This window comes from Xiphophorus hellerii, chromosome 15, assembly GCF_003331165.1.
Source record: "Xiphophorus hellerii strain 12219 chromosome 15, Xiphophorus_hellerii-4.1, whole genome shotgun sequence".
Classification (NCBI taxonomy): Eukaryota; Metazoa; Chordata; class Actinopteri; order Cyprinodontiformes; family Poeciliidae; genus Xiphophorus; species Xiphophorus hellerii.
The window spans coordinates 4027317-4050200 of NC_045686.1; the positions used below are offsets into that span (position 1 = coordinate 4027317).

The following is a 22884-nucleotide window of genomic DNA, read 5'->3' on the forward strand; positions in this document are numbered from 1 at the left end:
TTTCTTTGTTTCAATTGAAAACTTTTCATCAAAGAGGTCAAAGGTCACATGTGGGGTACCCCAAGGTTCAATCCTAGGACCCCTTTTATTCAATATTTATATGCTCCCACTAGCTCAGGTTATAACAGGAAATAATATTAGCTACCATAACTATGCAGATGACACACAGCTCTACATTACGATGTCACCAGGTGACTCAGAGCCCATCCAATCACTGAACAGATGCTTAGAACAGATAAATGTGTGGATGTGCCAAAACTTTCTCCAGCTGAACAGAAACAAAACTGAAGTTATTATTTTTGGACCTAAAGAGGAACGATCTAGAGTCAATGCACAGCTTCAGTTATTACAACTAAACACCAGCGATCAGGCCCGAAACCTGGGAGTAGTGATGGACTCTGACCTGAACCTCCAGAGCCACATAAAGACAGTCACAAAGTCGGCCTTCTATCACCTGAAGAACATTTCCAGGATTAAAGGACTAATGTCTCAGCCAGATCTAGAGAAACTCATCCATGCGTTCATCTTCAGTCGTATTGATTATTGCAACAGCGTCTTCACAGGCCTGTCCAACAAATTAATCAAACAGCTGCAGCTGATCCAGAATGCTGCTGCTCGCGTTCTCACTAAAACCAGGAAGATAGAGCACATAACACCAGTTCTAAAGTCCCTCCACTGGCTCCCTGTAGCTCAAAGAATAGACTTTAAAATACTGTTGTTAGTTTATAAATCACTGAACGGCTTAGCACCACAATACATTAAAGATATGCTTTTATTGTATGAACCTTCCAGACCTCTCAGGTCTTCCGGTTCTGGTCTGCTCTGCATCCCCAGAACCAGAACCAAACGAGGAGAAGCAGCTTTCAGCATCTATGCACCACGAATTTGGAACAAACTTCCAGAAAACTGTAAAACAGCTGAAACACTGACTTCTTTTAAATCTCAACTAAAAACCCACCTGTTTAGAATTGTATTTGAAATGTAATCAATTACAAATTTATTGATGTAACTTGACTTAATGATTGATTCTATATTGCATTGTGATTCTGTGTTTGTTATGATGTAAAGCACTTTGAAATGCCTTGCTGCTGAAATGTGCTATACAAATAAAATTTGATTGATTGATTGATTGATTGATATAAAAAATAGCAAATAGCTGAATCTGTATTTGTTTGTAATTTTGGAAACAAATCCAGCTAACAATTTTTGATCTACCAATAGAAGGAATCTCACATTTATACATAGTTGTATATTAAATTGGGGGAATCTCAATAGAAGTGCCTGGTATTTTCTTTTTGTGAACTCAATTCTACATTGATAAGGATGAACAAAGAAAATGCTGAGCTTGGTTATACAACATGTTTCAATGAGGCTTTATTTCTTTTCACGTGAGACTTCTTAATTCTTCTGGCTCCTTGTTTGCCTTTATTACATGTTTCTCATTCCTTTTGTTTGATAAAAGAGCCCAGAGTAGCTTTTGATAACTTCTTCTATCTGATGCATTTTACATTCAGTTCTGGTTCCTACTATTGGATTACACGTCTGTGGATTTTCATTGAATAAAAGTTTGTCCCATCAGTCATTAGCATTTTGTATTCTTATGGCGTTTTGTAGATGAAGCTCTGTCTAATTTACAAAGGCATAGTCCGGATGTAATGTGTGGATTTTCCTTTAAAACATTTTTTTTTAAAACAATATGTTCTTGTAGCAGGGAATTCAGGCTGTACTGTCCAGGTTGTACACTGTATAAAGATGTGCAAATGTGCTGTTTTGGGCCCAAGAGTTCAGATCCCAGAGGAAATCTGAGTCTAAAAACAGAAAATCGTGATACCTGGGCAACAGAGTGGGAAAAGCTGGGAGTAGATTTTTGGCTGTAGAAGCTGAGAAATCAAGAGAAACACAAAGAACTCCCAGAATGCACGGGTTTATAGCTAAAGGTAAAACTTGTTCTGGACCATACGCAGTAAACATAAAAAAATAAATAAGAAGAATGAAAGTAAACACGAGTCCATGAGAGACGTTAACCTGTGGAGATTTCATAGTTTTTAAAACAACTTTAACAACTTTAGTTTATGTTGAATGTAAATGATCTGGATTGTTACTTTGTAGAGATGAGTTTTCTTTTTTTTTTAGTAAATCCATCCATCCATTTCCTAACACCCTTGTCTGTAGTGGGGTCTGGAGGTTTAGCTGGTGCCAAACTCCAGCTAACGTTCTGGGCGAGAGGCGGGGTCACCCTGGACAGGTCGCCAGTCGGTCCCAGTTTTTGAGTAAATGTAAAAAGCAATACTGATCCGGAGATATGTTAATTGATGAAAATTAAATAAATAAAATATTTTTAAAAATTAATTACTACAACTATGAATGTGTTTTAACCTTTTGGCCTTTTAACACTGTTTCTCATTCTTGTGTTAAGCCTCCTTTTCTGTTTGTTGACTTGGCCCAATGGACTGAATTGCTAATATTCCTCCATTTCCAGCTTTGCAGTGGAGAATTGCTTAGAGAGAATATTTTTCAGTGGTAAATCGAGGAAGAACAGAACTCAGCGGACTATCTGCATGTTGTTTATTTTTCTTTTTCTCTATTGAGTAGATGGGATAATTAAAATTGTATATTTCCTCTCCCCCAAACTATCCCTTTAGAGATGTATGTTGTTGTTTACAGGATAAAACATAAACCCACTGTGAGCATCTGTCTCTGAAATTATTTATCTGATAAGCAATAATATCAAAATATTTTGCAAAGACAACCATGGCTGTCTGCTGGCAGATATTTACCTCTCAATAGGCATTTCAATAATGCAAGAGTGGAAAATATGTCCAGAAAAGATACAATTTGAATAACAAAAACACAAAACAAGAGTAGCCTGTTTCAGATTAGTGTCCATGCATGTCAGCGTATCAGATTTTGTACTGCAGGGTGACGATGTGTTTCACAACAACTATCTGACTACAGTGAACAATTGCTCTGTATGAATCAGTTTTTCCTTTTTAATATTACAGATTATTGTATTTATAGCAACCTTCGGGGCCCGACTCTGCACATTTAACAAGACAACAGCTTTGGGCTTCTCCTTTCCCCGCTCTGTTTCATATTAATAAATGTAATTTCAGAGCCCACTGGTCATGAAGTCAGTCTCTCATGAACAAAATAAAACCCCACCTGTTCTTCTCCATCTTTAGGGGGCTTTACCCTCTCACTCTTTCTAAATCAGTATTCAGATTAGCCTCTTAGATATTTCTAATCCACAAGGGGGATATTTCTTTCTCCTTATGATTTTAAGAACTGTCTTTAGCCTTTAATTTTGACCATCTTCAGCTTGAGTGAACAGTCAGATAGGAGCTGAATATTGAATTCATTACCATCCATCCTATGAGGGGAGAATAGCAAGCAGAATGTTTTTAATAGGCGTCAATTTCTTTTCAATCAACATTAGCTGAAAAATGAGAGATAATAGGAAAATGTTTTCATTCGACAAATGAAGAGCAGGATCCCATTTACATGGAAAGAGCCTTGATTTCAAAAGAAGACTGTTTCAATTAATTCTCCCAGATGAATCCAATTACGGCACATTTCATGCTACCATCTGTCACTTCACTTTCTTTGCAGGGACCAAGTTTCCACCTGCTGCCTGTTACTGCATTATGCAAATGAAGCAACAAGTAGCAAACAAGCTTATTTTGTTCTATATCAAAAAATACGTGTGGATAAGAAAAACACTAAGAGCTGATTAGGAGATGAATAAAGTGTTTAAAGTTCCTAAGGTGTTTTCTAAACAGGATCCTTATGGACATACACTACATTTTCAGGCAAATAAAAACAAGCTTTTAAAAATATATTTATAGAACATATGCGCATTATCTAGCCCATAAAACCATTCTGCTTTTGTCAAGATAGTGCGAAAGCTGTTCACCTATAGAGTCTATTTAACCTATTTTCACAAGCGTATTGATCAGTCATCGATTCATCCTTATCAGCTGGCTCTCGTTAAGCTGCACTTAACAGCAATCAGGTTGTTAATGTTGTTAATAGTCTGACTCCGTCTTCTCTGCTCCATCTTTTCGCCTGAGGTCAAACAACCAGATGCTTTTACATGTTCTGAGATGAAAATTTAAAAAGCAGATGTTATCACGTCGGTAGAGTTGCTGCTTAGAAGTTTCCTTGTGAAGTTTCTGCCTAGAGCTCTTTGAATGTGCTTTTCAGAACCAACTTTTAACTCTGGTCAGTCTTGGCATCTTCGTTTTCAATTTGATCAACTTTTTGAATCAGTCTGAGAAGCTACATGTAGATATGTTTATGTTAAAAAGGTTTATTAGGCTCATGAAATATCTTTTACTTCTTAAAACACACATTCAGGGTTTAACACAGCAAACATTATGTAAAGTTAGAAGTAATCATGAACATGTTATGGATCTGGACAAAATCTAGTTGAACTCTAATATGAAAAGAATTTATTTAGATAATTTACATAATAAAAACCCAGAAATGTAGTTGCAGGAAATCCATCAGCTTGTTTAATTAAAAAACGGATGGATTTTTAAAATAAATACTTCCAGGTTGTGAGGCAAAAGATCATTTAAAGTCAGTCTAGAGTCACTGTGAGCTACACAGGTTTTAGTCAGCAGCAAAACAAATGTGGGTGAAAGTTAAAAATCAGGTTCATAAAAACACATTCATTTCTCTCAGTTACTCCATTTTTTGTGGTTTAGAATATTTTTTAATTTTTGTTATTTTTCCTGTTAGTTTTCCTTAATCCTAATGAATTATCCCTTTTGGTTTCTTTTCTTTCTTTTTTTTTTTTACAAAATATTTATTCATTTTTTAATGTGCTTCCTCACATTCAATAATCAATGTGAGGAACTTACACAGTATAGCTTTTGCCAGGTTAATTAGTCATATTTCCTTTACAGCTGCAGATCAATCAGGTGGTGATTATTAAGGATTAATCTCCTCCTCACTGCTGTTTTCACATTTGCATGCAACAGCAGGTCTCCTTCTGTTTTCTGATGTCTTTTTATCTCTTACTTTTGAGATTTGTTGACTGTCTTTCAAGTTGCAGTGACTGTTTATAAAGTCTGCATTGTCTTTGTTTTTTAGTCTGAAATAAAATATTTAGAGAGACATCTTAAAAGAATTAAACTGTGCACTCACAGCCTGGACTCCACTGAATCCTAAATATTGTAAAGATATCAGGTTTTTTTTTAATAATAATAAAAACATAAGGAGAGATACTGTCATAAATGTTTGAATGGTTTCTTTCATCGGCCTTTGTTAACAATTGAGGTGAAAGACAAAGAAAAACAAACATATAGATGTGTGCTGTTTTTAAGGCAGGTAACAGATTTTCCCTCAGCTCAGGAAGAATCTGTCACCTTATTTTAATTCCACATTTTTTCTAGGTTTGTTTTTGTTCCCCAGCTGGCAGATATGTGTGGAAATGTCTAATCTCTGAGCTAAAGGCACGTCAGCTGACACCAAAACAATACATTTCTCTCTAAAGTCAGTCAAGACTGAAAATTAAGGAAAAGTTTAAGTTGTTGTTAAGGAGCAACCTGATTGTGCTTTTTAGATTCTTCCACAATATTTCTGCGTGGTAATAACCAAGAAATCTGACATGATATGAAAGTTGTTAAGCAGACAGCTGAAGGTTAAGTGGAAGGAAGAAGTGTGGTTGAAACATTTGTAAAGGTTACAGGGATAACCACCAGCTTGAGAGGGTTAAAAAGCAAGTAGTTTATAAACCAGAGTAACTACAAAAATCCACAACGGGGAACTGCAGCTGGAGTTAGCATTTCAAGAGACACAACAACCAAACATAACAAGGTAATGGACTAGATTTATCAGATTCCTTGTGTTGAATCAGTCTTGAAGAGACATAATCAAAAGCAGCTGAGCAGCTGTCTTTGATTATGTCTTTAGCAACTGGGCTGTTGCTAAAGTCCATTTTTGGATTAAAGTGAATATTGGAAATAAAGGTCTGGAGGAAGAGTGAAGAGACACTGAATCCATGTTCATTATTGTCCAGTGTGAACTTCCCACAGTCGGTGAAGATTACTGTTACCGAGATAAATGATCTGGGAGTCCTGAAATTCGTGCACTGGAGGTAATTTATGACAGCCTAAACCTTAAAAAGACAGACTGCAGCTTCAGCCGCTGTAATACAGGCACTGCGCCGGTCTGCTGTGGTGGAGAAAGCTATCGGTGTGGGAGAGGGATGTCTGAGTTTTCCTTCTGGATCTGTTACCTCAGCAACGTAATTTTGGATAAGATGGATGGATGGATGGATGGATGGATGGATGGATGGATGGATGGATGGATGGAACCTATTATCTCCACACTACTATGTGTCTCTGCATTTTTGTGCATTTTTAATCTGAATCATTATTGTCTACATTGTCACCAACTGCAGAGAAAGATAACACAGAATGATGCAACCATCGGTACTTATTTAATTGCCATTATTTTCAATAAGATAATGTGAAGTATAAAAAGTCACCTGCTGCAGGAAAGCTGTTCTGTTCTTCTGTCTGTGTTACAGTAACAAATAAGCGTTTGGTTTGGTAAATTACAGGCCGTGACAACAGGAGAAGCCGTCCTTGTTTGTGTTAATTAGACCTGCTCCTTGTGGACAGATTTGGCCGTTGCTGAATAAACTGGTTGCAAATGAGTTTGTACAGTAAATAAGGACAATTAGAAGCTCATCAAACCCAAACACTGCCACCAGCAGTTCTACTTATTTACTACTTTTCCAGAATTAGTAAATCTACACACTGAACTTCTTTGCTTTATTTCAAGCCAAAGACCTTTGAAAAAACATCCAGGTTTTCTTCCATCTCAGTCATTTAGTAAAAGCAAGTAGTAACTTCTGAGTGAATAAAATCTGCTAGTGTTTAACTGTGGCATCAAATCAAATTAGTGTACGCTTTTATCTGCTTACAATTTCTGACATGCAATTTAAAAGTTTTGCCAACGTTTTCTACATCATTATTGCATCATAATGTAGCATTCAGAATAACAACAATATGCTGAAATTGACTACCGTTCTTACAGATATAGACTTGAATTAATAATGTATTAAAAGAAACGCATAGCTGATGATTAATTTCAAACTGAGTTATTATATCTTAATGATTTACTGATCAAGAATCAAGAATTAGAGTAAATTGCTATAAGATAATTTAGTAATTACCTTTTTGTCGAGTGATTTATTAGGTAAAGAAATGAAAACAAGACATATCATAACCAAACATGAAACTAATAATTCCCAAAAGATAATATAACAATGTTTTGAGTTATGCTTTATGGAAGAAAACCTAAATTTCAACAACAACAAAAGAAAAGGCAAGTCGAAAGTGATTTCTTAATTAGCAATCTTATTAGCATTGAGGCAACAAAAGGCTTCTTGTAATTGAAGAAAACTTTTTTATGTCTCCACTGGTATTTTTGACCTTTCATCCTCCAATGATCTTCATGTCTTTAAGGTTGGAAGCTCAGTGTTTGGCTCCCTTCAAAGGTTCTCCATCTTCCTCGAGTCAGGACTATGACTGTGTCACTACAAAGCAGTAACAACTAAGAAGAAATGTGTTGATTAAATTAAACGTGTTCAGTCTAAATCTGGAAAGGGTTTGGAAAATCCTGAGTCTGATTATATGTATAATTTAAAAAGAATATTAAGAATAGTTAAAAATATATAGGTGCTCAAAAGCTATTCCTAGCTAGAAATATATTTCTGTATACACTAAGACTATCCTTTTTAAAAGTTTAATCTAATTTTGAATTAAACAGCTCTCCACATGTGTCCACCTCAAAAATAAAACTTAACCTCCTTTTTAATATTAATAATTAATAAATAAATCTTAGAGTTTCTAAGCTAGAGTTTAATTTTCCATTTAAGGACATGAACAGAAAGTCCAGAGACGACCTGCAGTCTGTAGATATTTTTTAGATTTATGGGGAAATAAAAACATAGAACTCATATTATCACACATTTTTTACCCATATTACCGAATTTGTGTTTCTGCCTGTAGAGCCATTAAAATTTGATTTTTCTCCTAAGACTCTATGCTCATTTTGTGCAATTTTGCCTTTATTAAATCTGGCACGTTGTTGGGGTTTTATTACGTCTTGAGTTCTGACAAGGCAAGAAGGTATAATTACTTTTTTTTCACCAAAAAATGTGTTTCATGCCATATATTTTGAAATTACACAATTATGTATTTGTCTGCACCATTTACTTTGGCCCCGGCTCCTCTCAGTTTGCTCCTGATTGCATTTTGAATAGATCAGAAACAGCATTGTCTGTTTTTTTTAACTGTTTGCAGCATATTCTCCACATAAAATTCACAACAACATGCTGTCCTTAGTTCACCTGGAACAGACGGAAGCCTAGATTTCTTCCATGCATCCTTGAATTAAACAGCCGTGTCCTCTCGCTGTCTTCTTCTGTCAGTCACATGCTGTTTTATCCATTGGATGTACCTTTCTTTTATCTTTTCTTTGGGTTGTGTGATTGTCAGAGTAAAGAAGGCTTCCTCTAGCTCCCATCAAATGTACATTCTCTGCAAGTAAAGAGAGGATGCAAAAGTTTTTACTGTTGTCCTGAAACAAATGAAATTGATGCAAACTACTTTTTTTATTTATTTTGTCACAAACATCAATCTTTTTAATGGAATCTTATGTGATAAACCACCCAAAATGTTTGAATGGAAGGAAAGTGTAGCTTTCATTTATTTTATTTTATTTTTAAATGAAAATCTGCAGTACATCGTATGAATTTGCAAGTACCCCGTTTTTACTCTGTTACCGCTAAATACAGAATATTTAGCGGTCACTTAAATTTGTAGAGTCAATCTTTGTGAGCGTCATTATGAAGACAACATTGGATTAAAGTTTAAAGTTCAAAGGTGTGATGTGTTATAAAACAATATTCCAACCTTTGAACATCTCAACACCTTCAAAACACCTCAGCACATTTCAATTAATTATCTGAAATAAAGTATGGCACCTCTGCAGACCAACAATGCTGTCCAAGGAGAGTATTTATCAGAGAAACCATTCTGTCCTTCATAACTCCAGAGGAGCTTCAGGGCGACACAAATCATGTGAGAGAAACTTTTTCAAAGGAAAAAGTAGTCATGCACTTAGCAAACCTGCCCTTTTATGTAATAGTGGCATATAGTTGCCAAAAGTGAATATGTGGACAAACAAAACACTTTAATTTTTAAAGAAAACATTTAATTTAAAAAAAGAAAAAGGCCCACTTCTAGCTCTAAACGTTTTTGATGCCCAAGTTTATAAATTGTGTATTTTAAATCTGTCCAAACCACTGGAATTTCCCAAAGCATAGATGACTTGAACATCTCACGCTGTGCCTGCTTATTATGTATACTTGGTGACACCTGTCACATTAGACAACGGAACAAGGCAGAGTTCATTATTTGTTGCTGACACAGAATTGCATCATGCTGATCAAACAGAGGTGCATATCCAACATTAATTGGGCCACAGCTACTTACAGATGTTGAAGTTTTGATTATTAGAGTTGGGCTCTGAAAAGAAGACAAGGAATTGTAACACTGCATCATTTTCCCAGAAATCTTCTGATTTATTTATCTGTTGTTGGCTGTTTTAAAACTCATGACAGCACACAATCAATCTAAATACAAATAAATACCAACTGTGTAAGATACACTGCCTGGCCAAAAAAAAGGTCGCCACCAAAAAATGGTCACACTCTTTAATATTTTGTTGGACCGCCTTTAGCTTTGATTACAGCCCGCATTCGCTGTGGCATTGTTTCAATAAGCTTCTGCAGTGTCACAAGATTTATTTCCATCCAGTGCTGCATTAATCTTTCACCAAGATCTTGTATTGATGATGGGAGAGTCTGACCACTGCGCAAAGCCTTCTCCAGCACATCCCAAAGATTCTCAATGGGGTTAAGGTCTGGACTCTGTGGTGGCCAATCCATGTGTGAAAAAGATGTCTCATGCTCCCTGAACCACTCTTTCACAATGTGAGCCCGATGAATCCTGGCATTGTCATCTTGGAATATGCCCGTTCCATTTGGGAAGACAAAATCCATTGATGGAATAACCTGGTCATTCAGTATATTCAGGTAGTCAGCTGACCTCATTCTTTGGGCACACAATGTTGCTGAACCTAGACCTGACCAACTGCAGCAACCCCAGATCATAGCACTGCCCCCACAGGCTTGTACAGTAGGCACTAGGCATGATGGGTGCATCACTTCACCTGCCTCTCTTCTTACCCTGATGCGCCCATCACTCTGGAACAGGGTAAATCTGGACTCATCAGACCACATGACCCTCTTCCATTCCTCCAGAGTCCAATCTTTATGCTCCCTAGCAAACTGAAGCCTTTTTTTCTGGTTAGCCTTACTGATTAGAGGTTTTCTTACGGCTACACAGCTGTTCAATCCCAACCCCTCAAGTTCCCTTCGCATTGTGCGTGTGGAAATGCTTTTGCGTTCACAATTAAACATACTCCTGAGTTCTGCTGTTGTTTTTCTTCGATTTGATTCGACCAAACGTTTAAGTAATCGCCGATCACGATCATTCAGGATTTTTTTCCGACCACATTTCTTCCTGGAAGACGATGGTTCCCCACCATCCTTCCAGTTTTTAATGACGTGTTGGACAGTTCTTAACCCAATTCTAGTAGTTTCTGCAATCTCCTTAGATGTTTTCTCTGCTTGATGCATGCCAATGATTTGACCCTTCTTAAACAGACTAACGTCTTTTCCACGACCACAGGATGTGTCTTTTGCCATGGTTGTTTAAGAAATGAGGAGTTACTCATTGCATCAGCTGGGGTTAAATAACTTGTTGCCAGCTGAAAGATAATCGCCTATGCAGTACTTATCCAATAGGAGGCTTGTACCTATTTGCTTAGTTAAATCCAGGTGGCGACTTTTTTTTGGCCAGGCAGTGTATATTGCCCACAAGCAATGTTATAAAGAGACTCATTCTGGCAGGAAATTGGTCTTTATTTACCAGTCAAGTATAAAATTTGTTGTGTTAAGATATTATGCAACACAAGAACATGCAGTTTAAAAGAGGTGTTAGTGGTGGTTTGGTGGCTTATGTGATGCGACTGAAATCAAGTTCTGCTCAAGGCCTCACCTGGCCTTGGTTCGGCCCTGGACTTTACTAAAATAAGTAAGTTTGAAGTTTATTTTCCCAAGATACACAACAATTAAACTGATAGTAACAGCATACCTTCCGGGGATGCATTTACAAATGCAAGACATTTAAAAAATTTTTGAACTGTATTTGATGAGTGATAGACATTATTTAGTCAAAATGCAGTTGAATTCATTTTTTCTCCAGAGTTCATTTTTTGCAGTGAACAAGACATTTCCTTTAATTCAGAAAACACACGCACGATTCTTTCTCCATAGTGTTGGAAAATACTTTTAACAGCATGAAGATTGCAACAATAAACGGCAAAAGTCTTGCGCAGTAACTGTTCACCACTGAGAATCTTGTGACTTGCGTCTTGCAGCCTTTCTGGGAGTCTCGTCAAATTGGAAGCGACTAAATGAGGTCTTCAGCAGATAGTCACAGAGGGCGGCATCGCCCCAAGTGAAAGACATGAATGGAGGCAGCTCTTCAGATGTCTAATTTCGTGAACAACGAATCTGATGAGGTTTTAAACGATGCAGTTTTTCCTGAAACCCATCTGAATGATTGGATATTCTCCTGCTCATTACGGAAAAGGCAATGAGAACATTATAACTTTACTATTTACAAGAAGGTTCAGCACAAATGATGCCATCAGATTCTCCTGCACTGCAAAGAACTCCGCAGCCAAACATTTATAAGAGTTAGTCTGGCTCCCCCTGGTGGTCTCTTTGAGTATAAGCACTGCATTAAAGTGAGTTAAAGCTTTTTCTTTCAGCTACACCTCTTTATTGCATCCTCTTGATTAGAACACACTTTATTGCCTTCCTAAAATAGTGACAACCTGTTAATGTAATTAAGTGCAGTGAAACAGGGCTGACTCAACAAAGGACCATTGTGACCAATTAAGCAAATGGGCTTTACTGACTGGACAGAAGAAGAGTGACAGCAGTAAAGTCGTTAAGTATTCAACTTATCTGTCGGAAATGTTTATGAAGCATCTGTGTTTCTTTAGAGCCATTAATTACCTCCCGACACGTAATGAATTACAAAGACACAGAGGTGTAAAGGTTCACTGATCTTTGGTTTAATTGGTATCTGAAACAGTGATACAAGGCACCATGTTAATTAGCAAAATGAGAAATGCAGAGAAGAAGACAACATAAAAATCATGATGTGGTCTGAAGAAGCGGCGCTGAATGTCGCTGAATGCTTCTATTCGCCTCCACACAGCTCCAGCAGGATTTTACGGTAGTCGCCTGATGTGTCTCCCTAAACAGTGAGGATTTAAAAGTTATTGCAAATAATCTAAAACTTATTTTCGTGTTACTTTTATGCAGATGAGAAAACAAAACAAAAAAAAAGGCAGCCGGTGTGGGAGAAATGAACAATAAATCTTCCACAGATTAAAGGCCTCGCATTAAATAAAGCTGGAATTGCAATTATCATAATGGATTGCAAAGCTTGAGCTGACCACAACATGTCCTTGCCCCTCACCTTGATGAAGGAGTGTAGAGTCTTTCCATATATCTTCTGGAACTGACTCTTAATGTCCAACATGTCAATTTCAGCCCTGGAGACCATTATTCTGATGAGGACGCTGTCTGTGGTGCCCACACCCTTGATGAGAAAGACAGAAACTACATGTAGGTTGTGTTCACAAAAAAAAAAAAAAAGATTTGCAAGAAGAATTCATGTCATAGAAAAATTATAAAAGCCTTATCCTTTTTGTAACTTGTATTTTTATTTTAATGAATTCATTTCTTTCCAAGTTTGGTATGCAGCCCCTCTGAGCCATAATCTTAGGTCAGATTGGATGGAGAGCAACTGAGGGCAATTTTCAAAAATTGCTGCAGATTATTAACTGGATATAGGTCTAAATTTTGCATTTTTAGCAAATAAGTAAGCTTTGATTTAAAACATTCCGGTGGAGCCGTGGTTGCATGTTCAATGTCTTTCCATTTATTAACAAGTTTTCTTTCATGACTTTCATTTATAACCAGTTTCCCTGACTCTGCTGCAGAAAGGCGTTCCTACAGTGTGATGCTAGCGCCATCAATGTTCCCCAAGAGGATGAAGAGGATGGTGTTTCCACTGCAATGTTCAGGTTTCACCAGACAGTGTTTTCTCTAGAATGAGACATTAAATTTTGGTCTCATCTAACCAGGACTCCCTCTCCTGCCTTTGTAGATTATAAGAAACTGTAAACAGAACATAACTGGTTTAATATTCTCCACAGCATCATGTTTGTTTCTTAATATGCTCTCATAACCCTCTGAGGACGTCAGAACAGCTATATTTACACCGAGATTAAACTAAACTCACACATTAAGTTCCACTATAATATCTCTTCTTAAGGCAATTGCTTATCCTGGATTTTTTTAGGTAAATTAAGGTTAAGGGAGTCTGAAAACAACTGAAAGCCAAGCTTTTCAGGTTTCTATTTATAAAAAAAAAAAATAGAAAACCATGTATTCATTTTTTTCTACTTTTAAAATTATGGACTAATTTGTGTGCCACGTAAACTCCCAAAGGCCTTATCACGGCCTGTGGATGTAACATGACAAATATGAAATAGTTTAAGCAATATGAAAGATACAGTATAATTACCTTCATTGACTTGTATAGCCGTTCAGCAAAAAATGCTGGTTTACTCTTAATGCATTTCACTGCAATCAGAAAAAAGTTAATTTTAGTGTTTATCACACAAACATGTCAAACTGAAACTGCAAAACATCAAAGACAAACATCACTAATAATTCTGTGTAAATGAAAGTGTGACACATGTTGCTGATTGAAAAAAACACGTAGCTTCAATCTTTCTGTTTTTAAAGCATTCCTGACAGCCTCAATCTCTCAGTATTCGAGACTCATAAAGGTTTGTTGCTCCAAGGAAGACTGCAGGAGAAATAAAAACCCTTTTCAGGTTTAAAGTTAACCTTCATCAGCACAAACTGGAGAGGGAAATTCACATTTTGTGGTATCCAAGGTGAGCAACATATGAAGCATATGTGCATATGTGATCTTCATTTTATGAGATTAAAAACAGCATCGACACAAGGAATTCCCATGTCAGTTCAGATGAAATTCTTAAAACCAGATGATTTTTAAAACCTTACCCTGCAATCTAAAAAAAAAAAAATCAAAAAGTGATTGGAATTCATTTCATTTTCAGGTGAGGAAGTGAGAAAACCTGCTCTCATGATCTGATGAACATGTGAAATGTGAAATGTTTTATGGAAATCGTGCAGCTTTTGGGAAGATTCACTGAGCTCATTATGAACACAGATGAAAGCCAGCATATGTATAAGGGCTCATTAGTACATGAGTACCTTTCACATCTGTGAAGGCATCATGAAGTCTGAATGATGTATAAATAGGTGTTACAGTAAAACCTGTTATCTCTGCAGCAGTCACTTCACAAACTAATTAACCACTAACTCATTTTATATACCAGCTTCTGATGTTCAGAACTGAAATAAACAACCATACAAGATTACGCTTAATCTGGAATTAATTATAAAAGCTTTGTCTTCTTGTAAGTGGAAAAAAAAAATCCTACTTAAGCGTTCAATATGTTACCTTACTCTTTCTTTTATTCAATCAAATGTGTTTTTATTTGAAAAGGAATTCAAGGTTTTAGCACTTTTCACAGAAGGCTAAGCTATAAAGAATAAACTCATTTTCAATAAGAATATGCCTTCTGATGAGACTCTGTTAGATTAAATGTGCCTTTTGAAAATAACATCTTTTAAACAGGCATTAATCATACTTTTCATTAAGTCCACATTTCTTTCTGATCTAATATTATCATCTAAAATGATGTGCATTCACTCTGTTAACTAGTTAATGGAAATAAAGGCATGGACACATCAGTCTGTCTGCAACTAATCTGCAGTATATAATGTGTTTCACTTACATAAGCAAAATTATACTTTGATAGACTAATATGGCAGTCAATATATGCCAGTGTGGTGAAACATGTGAGTGAAGAAGCTGACCTATGGCAAGAAAGACGTCTTCCAAGGAGCCAGACATCTCACTCTTGATGCTAGCTTCAATGTCCTTCCCAGAAATCTTCTGGTATTCCTGAAACACTGGAGCAGAAAACAATATGATGAGGATTTATGGAGTGGGATGCTAATTATTATGAGCTGTTTAGACACCGATTTATGGATTAAGAGAAATTATTAGACTTAATGTTTGCTCAAACCTGCCACAAGAGGTCAGTAAAACCTTCACAAGCTTTTTCTAATGCCAGTTTTGTTATATAATAAAAAAAAAATAACTGCAGTTCTTATTTTGGCAGGAATACCTTTCAGCAGATGGTTTCTGTTCCTAACGCACAGCACTGTGAGGAATTTCACCTCATCTGTGCCCCAACGAGCCTCTCCAGCCTCATAGATGTCCTATAAACCCAGAAGTAAAAAAGGAAGTTACATGGGATTTAAATAATAAGTATTATACTGAGAGTTTGATTTAATATGAAGGCATTAACCTTCGCATCCTGAACAGCCTGGGCGTCGTCCACTTTATCGCTTTCATCTCGTCCAGACTGCAATCCAAAAAAAATCCATATAAAATAAGCAAATACACACAGATAATCAATGTTTCTCTTTCTGTACAAGCAGTAAACCCTTGGTAAGAAAGATGCTACTCTATGTTATTTTTGGAAAATAACTTGCAAATAAAAAATAAGTTATTTTATCACTCAGTTTTGTTTACATAATCAAGTGAATGCCTAAATAAATTGCTCTAAAACAACTTTCAGTTGCTGCTCCGTCATTAAATGAAGCAGTGACTGAAACGACAATGATATTAATGTAAAATATCTTCTTGTTCTTTTACTTAAAACACCTCTTATAATTACCTCTATATACCTCTGGGGAAAACAATGCCGAAATCTTTAATAAATATAATTAAAATGCATCATTTTTTTGTTGCATTAATATAATTTCACAATAAAAAAACACTGTTAGTTTTTACTCTTTCTAGAAAATTACTTGTGCGCCGGTTTTTGACTTCTGAACTTTTCCATTTCATTATTCCTTTGGGGGTTTTTTTTATTGAGAAATAAATAGGATCAGAAATCCTTTCCACTCTTATTCCCTATAGCCAGTAATTAAAAAGACAAAAGATGCAAATATGGATATGCAAATATAATAAAAAAAACTTTCCTGTCATGTCTGGAATCTGGTGAGACTATTTTTCATAAAGCAATTGTGCTAGGTTTTAGTCATAATGACAACAGAAACCATCTAAATGATTGCAATTAAAACGTTATATAAATTAGTTCTTCCTACTTTTTGTTGTCCCCTTCAACAGCAATGGCAGTTCGATGTCTTTTCAAAGATTTGTGGATTAATTTATCAAATTTTATTGTTGTTCAGTGCAATTTAAAACAAGAACATGTGTGCTAATGCTCACCAGAAAGGAAATGTTTGCAAGAAAATAGTTAGTTGCATAGATATGCTGACATCTGTGGTTGATGTCATAAAATGTCGAAAGAACTGGAACTATAACAAACAAGGCTGTATCAGGACCAAATTCATCTTTTGACCTCATAGTGAGGAGGAGAGAAAAGTGTTCAGAGAGAGATTGGTCTCTCAGGGTCTCCAAGTCTCCATAACAACCATTTATTTTAAGACTTTTTGACACCTCTTTATCAGGGTTGCCAGTAATTATGAAGAGTGCTTCATAACACCACAGATTAAATGAGTATTATTGGAGCAAACTGGGAGGTTGATGTTTGCTTACCGTGAGCAAAGAGACCAAAACTCTTTTAAACATCCCAGAGGTATCCCCAGACACAGCATCCTCCAGGGTCTTCCCATATTCTACAGTGAAAAAAGGGAACAAATTATGTAAATTATTATTTAGTTTAGCTTTATTTTTAAAACAGCCATTAAAACATGTTATATTTAACTCCATATGGTGAGATAGACACCAAATACATAAAAGCAAAGTTGAAAACAATGAGCTCCCAGACAGAGAGCAACTCATATCATGAATAATTTACAACTTCCACTGCTTTCTGATAATGGGCCTTTAGAGGCCGCTGTGCAATATCATATGTCATATATAGGCTCAGGAAACGACAGAGATGCAGTAGCTTCATGTAAGAAAGTCTGCTCATGAGAAGTGACACAGTTACCTCTCTTATAGACCTCGTTGATGGTTTTAATTTCATTATTGCTTCTTGAAGCCAGAATATCAATGAGGCAGGCCTCCTCTGTTCCAGCTCCCTGTAAAACAGAAAATTACTTTTTAGTTACTTAAATCAAAGGAAATGAGCTTAAAGTATAACTTTAAAGGTATGTTACTACTCCCTGTGAGAAAGTATCAATCTGGTTTGTAAAAGGCCGTTTTCTTTCTACATGAAATACTGTACATGGCATCTTTGTGCAAGAGAAACTGGAGCAACGAGTTCACCTGCTGAGAACAAGTTTCAACTAATGAAAATGAAAGAGGATATTCTCAAGCATTAACTATCATCTAGGGACTAAGAATGTCTTTCAAGAATGACGGGGATCAGCTTTCATAGTTCCTTACTTTTCCTGACTCAACTTTTTAGAAGTTTCCGTTTGAGTACAGAATATTTGCCTTGATGCAATTCATCTTCCGTCCCCCCCCACAAATCAGGAACAACGCCGAGATGATGATCAAAAGTGAGGCCAAGGACTATTTCCTGGTTTTTTGGCCTTTTGACAAACTAAGATCAGTTCAAATCTATGATTTTTTGTAAAATGTAGTTATTTTACAAGTACATCTCTTTAAAAGTCAGATTTTCTTATCGGTGATTCTGTCATTTCACAAAAAGTTATACGTTTCATTAATTTGTTTATTGTAAAGTTAATGTAGGTAATGTAAAAATTCCCTTTTTTTCTCAGATAGTCAGATTTGTATAATTCAAATAATGGAATGAAAATGTAAGTGTAGAAAATAAACTTTTTCCACTTTTTTCGTACTTATACAGACCTGGAAACATTAAAAGAATCAAACTACATACTGTCAGGAGGCACTCTGTATATTTTATTCAGCTATTGTTTCTAATATCTTAGACATAACAGGAATGACTAAGAAAACATGCAAAATATCAACCAATGGCTCCTGTAATTTTGTATTTATTATTTATTTGTGTTTTCTCATCATATTTTGTAGCAAAGTGCTGAAAAGGTGCCTAAAAAGTATGGATACAACAAACTATCTGACCATAAAATCGTCTCAAAAATGTTAACTAAGTGAGTAATTCTGACCTTCATCGCATTCCTCAGCTCATAGGCATCGTAGACAGGCGCTAACATCAGCAGACCCAGAACAACGCTCTTGAAGTTCCCGCTCAGCTCTGAAGACAGATCATCAGCCAGGTCCTAATGGGACGAACAAAGGGAATAATATTGAGTCATTTTCCAGTTCTATCATAAATTCATTAAGATTATGATTTATCTTCTAGAGACCAGACTTCCATAATCTCTGGGCTCCCCACTAGAGGGTGTGGTTTTTGGAAACATTTTGTGAACAGTGCAGCCCTTTAGCACAGCTGACCACATGTGGGTGTCGCCAGCATGACTCACTCTTTCTGCTGCGCTCAGTCTTTGCTTTTCCTGCAGTTCCCTCAATGGATTCTCAGAAAACTTTATTTCTGTCTCTTACTGGACACCATGTGAAGAGATCATCTTTATCTCACTATGTCAACCCCAAAACTTCCCTCTCAGTTAATATATTGATCCTCATTATTAACGAAACCAAGAAGAAGACAGTTGGCAGCATTCCTTGTTTGGTTTTAGTGAATGTTTATTACAGGAGGGAGCGTTCCCCTTTCCAGCCGACTACAGGGCTCTCTCTGTCTAAGGCTGTTTTTATAGATGGTCATTTCCAATTTGTTTCTGCTTTTTGGTCAATGATTAACTTGGACTTTATCTTTGCCTGTACCACACCTAGACAGAACCTGACAGGGAGCATACACTGAAACAATAGTGACAGCACATCTCCACTGTTTGCTGTAGAGTTCATTTAGGGTGCTGTTAATCATTTTGAGGTCGTCAAACTGTCGCTTCTCCATCTGCTTAAAATAATGTTTGGTCAAGATAATAATTCTGCTTTGACTCAGATGAAGATTGTGTTTGCTCTCACCTTCCCCACAGTTTGTTTGTAGGCCTCCTTGATGCGCTGTCTCTGGGCAATCGTACGGTGCGCCACGACGTTGATGATGGCCGCCTCATCCGTCCCTGAAGGCCACATCAGAGCACAGCACACCTTGTGAACAACTACTTAGACCCTTTCAGATGTTTTCTCTTTTTTGTCACACTATATATTATACATCAAACTTTTGTTTTTAATTAGATAACCTGAGTAAATACCAAATGCTGGGTTATTTTTCTGATTACTTCATTTATAATGGGAATAAAGCCATCAAACCGTACCTGGCCCTTGGCGAAAAAGTTATTTCCTTCTAAATCTAAATTGTCTTTGCAATCAAGCTTTCACAATAACTGTTTATCTGTCTTTCAAATCATGGTGGAAACATTTTGGCCCGCTCTTCTTTGAAGAATTATGTCAATTCAGCGACATTGGAGGATTTTCAAGAAAGAGAGGCAAATCAGACTTAAATCCAGACTTTGACTAACTTTCATTTTCTATTTTTGAGCCAATAAGAAGTGGAAATGATGGTTTTGAATTTGGATCATTGATCTACTGAATAACTTGTGCAGGTAAGTATATGGTGAAACTTATGGTCGGACATTCTCCTTCGGGATTTTCTCATAGAATTGAATTAATGGTTTTACTAATAATGAAAAGTCGATCAGCTGCTGAAGCAACAAAGGAAGCCCAGATCTTCCCATCACCATTGACATATTTCACTGTCAGTATGATGTGCTTTTCCTGAAATGCTGTTGGTTTTACACAAACAGCATTTACATGTAATGAGATGGACACCTTTCAAAATGTTCTGCTTCTGTCTTGTCAACTTTTAGGACATATTCCCAAAAGTGTTGGGATTTATTGAGATGCTTATTGGCAAATTTGAGCATGCCCCTTTGAGTTATTGGGAAATTTTTCCCAACCTCTTATATACTGTTAAATCTACAACACTGACATTAACTACAGGAAGGAAGACCATAAGTGATTTACACATAGTTTTTGATTCATTTGTGACCGTCTGGATGAGTCATTGATGAACTATTTGAATAATGTTGGTAGACCAGCCTCTTCTGGGAAGGTTTAGACTGATCCATGTTCTCTTAGGCTTTTTTCCTAGTGATGAAAGTTTATGACTTCATTTCTCATCTGTTGGTGCAAGTTGTGTTTCTCTGGAGATATTTTAGCCTACTTCATGTTGTCAGACAGGTCCTACTTATATGAGTTCTTGATTATACAGGTCTGGATAGAGAAAAGGAGCCTCCAAAGACGTGGTTAATCCTGGTTAATTTATGATTTAACAAGAGAACAATTATATTTTCACATAAGTGTAGTTGGTTTTGATGGCTGTTTATCCCCTAGTAAAGAAAACCATTTGAAATCTGCAATTCACATTTACTCTTCCTTTATTTGTCAGATAATAAAATTAGTTTCGTGATTTGAAGCATTTATATGTTAATTTTATAAAAAAGGAAAAACAGATTAAATCTGTAGGGGTACAAAAACCTTTTCACAACACTTTATTCGAAGTCCTACTTTTTTAAAAAGTATCTAAAGGAGATCCCTCTAACAGCCGTGTAGATAATCCTGACACAGCTGCTTGATTGGGTTGGCATAGAAACTTTTTGTTAGCAAAAAGCAGCAAACTGGAGTCAGGAAAATCTGATTAGTCTAGTAAACTCCTAACAGCGTCCACATTCCTTTTCAGAAATCTGATGCAGAGCAAAAGTTGGTATGAAGGTTTGTCACGCAGTTCTGACTTTATCAATTCAGACCACTGCAACCTACAAGGAGATCAGATTACTACTGCAATCTGCATGCTTAAGCAAAGTCAGGGGTTTATTTTGTCTCCATAACGTAAAATAAAGCAAAAACAACAGGATAAAGGGGAAAAAATGTTGAGAGTCTAAAATCAACAGCTGTGATTACAAAACAAGTGCTCAGCAACACTAAGATTTCCTCTAGAGCTTAGGAGGAGCAGACTTTTTTCTTTCCATGGAGCCCTCCATGAAATCAGAGATAGGAAAGAATGGACCATGAATAAAGTGTTGCTGTGGGCCACTCACCAGCTCCCTTCATGGCTCCTCTCAGCTTCTCGGCATCAGCTGCAGCATCAAAACCAGCCGCCTCGGTCACAGTTCCACGGTTTCCAATCTGCTCATAAATTACACATTTACAACCAGTTAACAATGCAAACAAATTAAAGTAAACAAAGAGTTTTTGGTTTATCTACATGTGATAAATTCTAAAATACACTTGCTTTTATAATTGCTTAAATACATCATAGATGCATATTAGCGTATTCCAACTACTGACATTTTTCACTTTGTTTTTTTTGTTTCTTTTTTAAGTCTGACTGCGATTTTTACCGATTCTGATTTGCTGCTAAGGTCTATAAAGACAGCAGGAAAAAAAGTTTGTGGTGCGGGCGTCAAAGTAGACGGTGCTGTGTGACGCATATATCGAACAAAAATAGGTAGAGCCTTTAATATGATCCACTTAATAAATAGGAAAACAAATATCGGATATATTTGATTTTTACCAGCTGGCCACCAATCAGCTGATCAAAGAGAATTGAAAGATTACAGCCATTCGGTGCATCTCTTACACTATTTCTAGTTTGAAAAAATAATTATACAATTTTAGATTCCCAGTTCACTTGTAAGTTAAATCTTTCCTTTATGAATTGTCAGATTTTATTTTTTTTTAATCAAACGTTTCCCATAAAGAATTGCTAAGATAAATGCCCAGTTTGCTGCAGATCTTTAATGTAATGGGGGAAAAAACACATCCTAATTCAGAGCACAATCAGTTACTCAACTATTCATGAAATGAGGATTACATTCGGAGGAAACTAAGTGAGGCAATGAAATTCAAGAGCACTGTTCAAACTCTTAAAAATGGTGGAGGCAGCATCATGCAGGAGGATTACTGGGGAGAAGAACAGGATTGTTTCTAAATTCTTCAACTTTGAACTAAGTTATGTGGTAGGAAATTGTGAGCATGCAACAAAATCAGTTTTCAAAATTAAGATCAATACCATCTCTTTCTATTCCTGTCTCAAAAGAGGAAGAGACTAAAGTTTCACTTAACATCTTTAGCAGTTTAAAGTGTTGCAACTTGTGTAGAATGATAAACATAACCACAATATCTGCCATATTTTAGGCTGATCTCCGTTTTAAACTCAAAGACAGAAATGTACTCATTCTACAAGCTGCACAAATAATAGTATAGCAGCACAACTACCTTTAGACATTAGGTCTAATGTTTAGACCTAATGGTCTTCCAAATACATGCAAATACTATTGGTGGTTACTATGCTTAGGAAAAGCAGCTTACAAAGAACACACTTACTGCTGCCATTTTTGAATGATGGTGTATCTGGTCTGGAGGTCTGCAGAGCTGAAATAAAAAAAATACAAATAAATAATAATAAGCAGCTCATAGCACATGAAAGAGATTATAACAAAGTAAGAGGAAACAATCCAAGGAGGTAAGAAGATGGTGCCAGGTCTGAAGGCTTCCCTTGTTAACCTTTGATAAATATTTAATTTGGTTTATTATCTACAAGGGGGTTTCCATCACACTCATAGGCCATGTG

General features: G+C 36.3%; 1 protein-coding gene across 1 annotated transcript; it reads right to left on the bottom strand.

Moving 5' to 3' along the window:
* Positions 1-12209: 12209 nt before the first annotated feature.
* anxa4 (annexin A4) lies at positions 12210-22768 on the bottom strand. Its single transcript, XM_032586120.1, has 12 exons — positions 22638-22768; positions 21350-21437; positions 19278-19372; positions 18401-18514; positions 17299-17389; positions 16902-16981; positions 15643-15699; positions 15460-15553; positions 15146-15241; positions 13755-13813; positions 12642-12764; positions 12210-12416 (listed from the first exon to the last, which is right to left on the bottom strand). The coding sequence occupies exons 1-12, from the start codon at positions 22644-22646 to the stop codon at positions 12360-12362; spliced, it is 963 nt and encodes a 320-aa protein (XP_032442011.1). The 5' UTR covers positions 22647-22768; the 3' UTR covers positions 12210-12359.
* Positions 22769-22884: the final 116 nt, after the last annotated feature.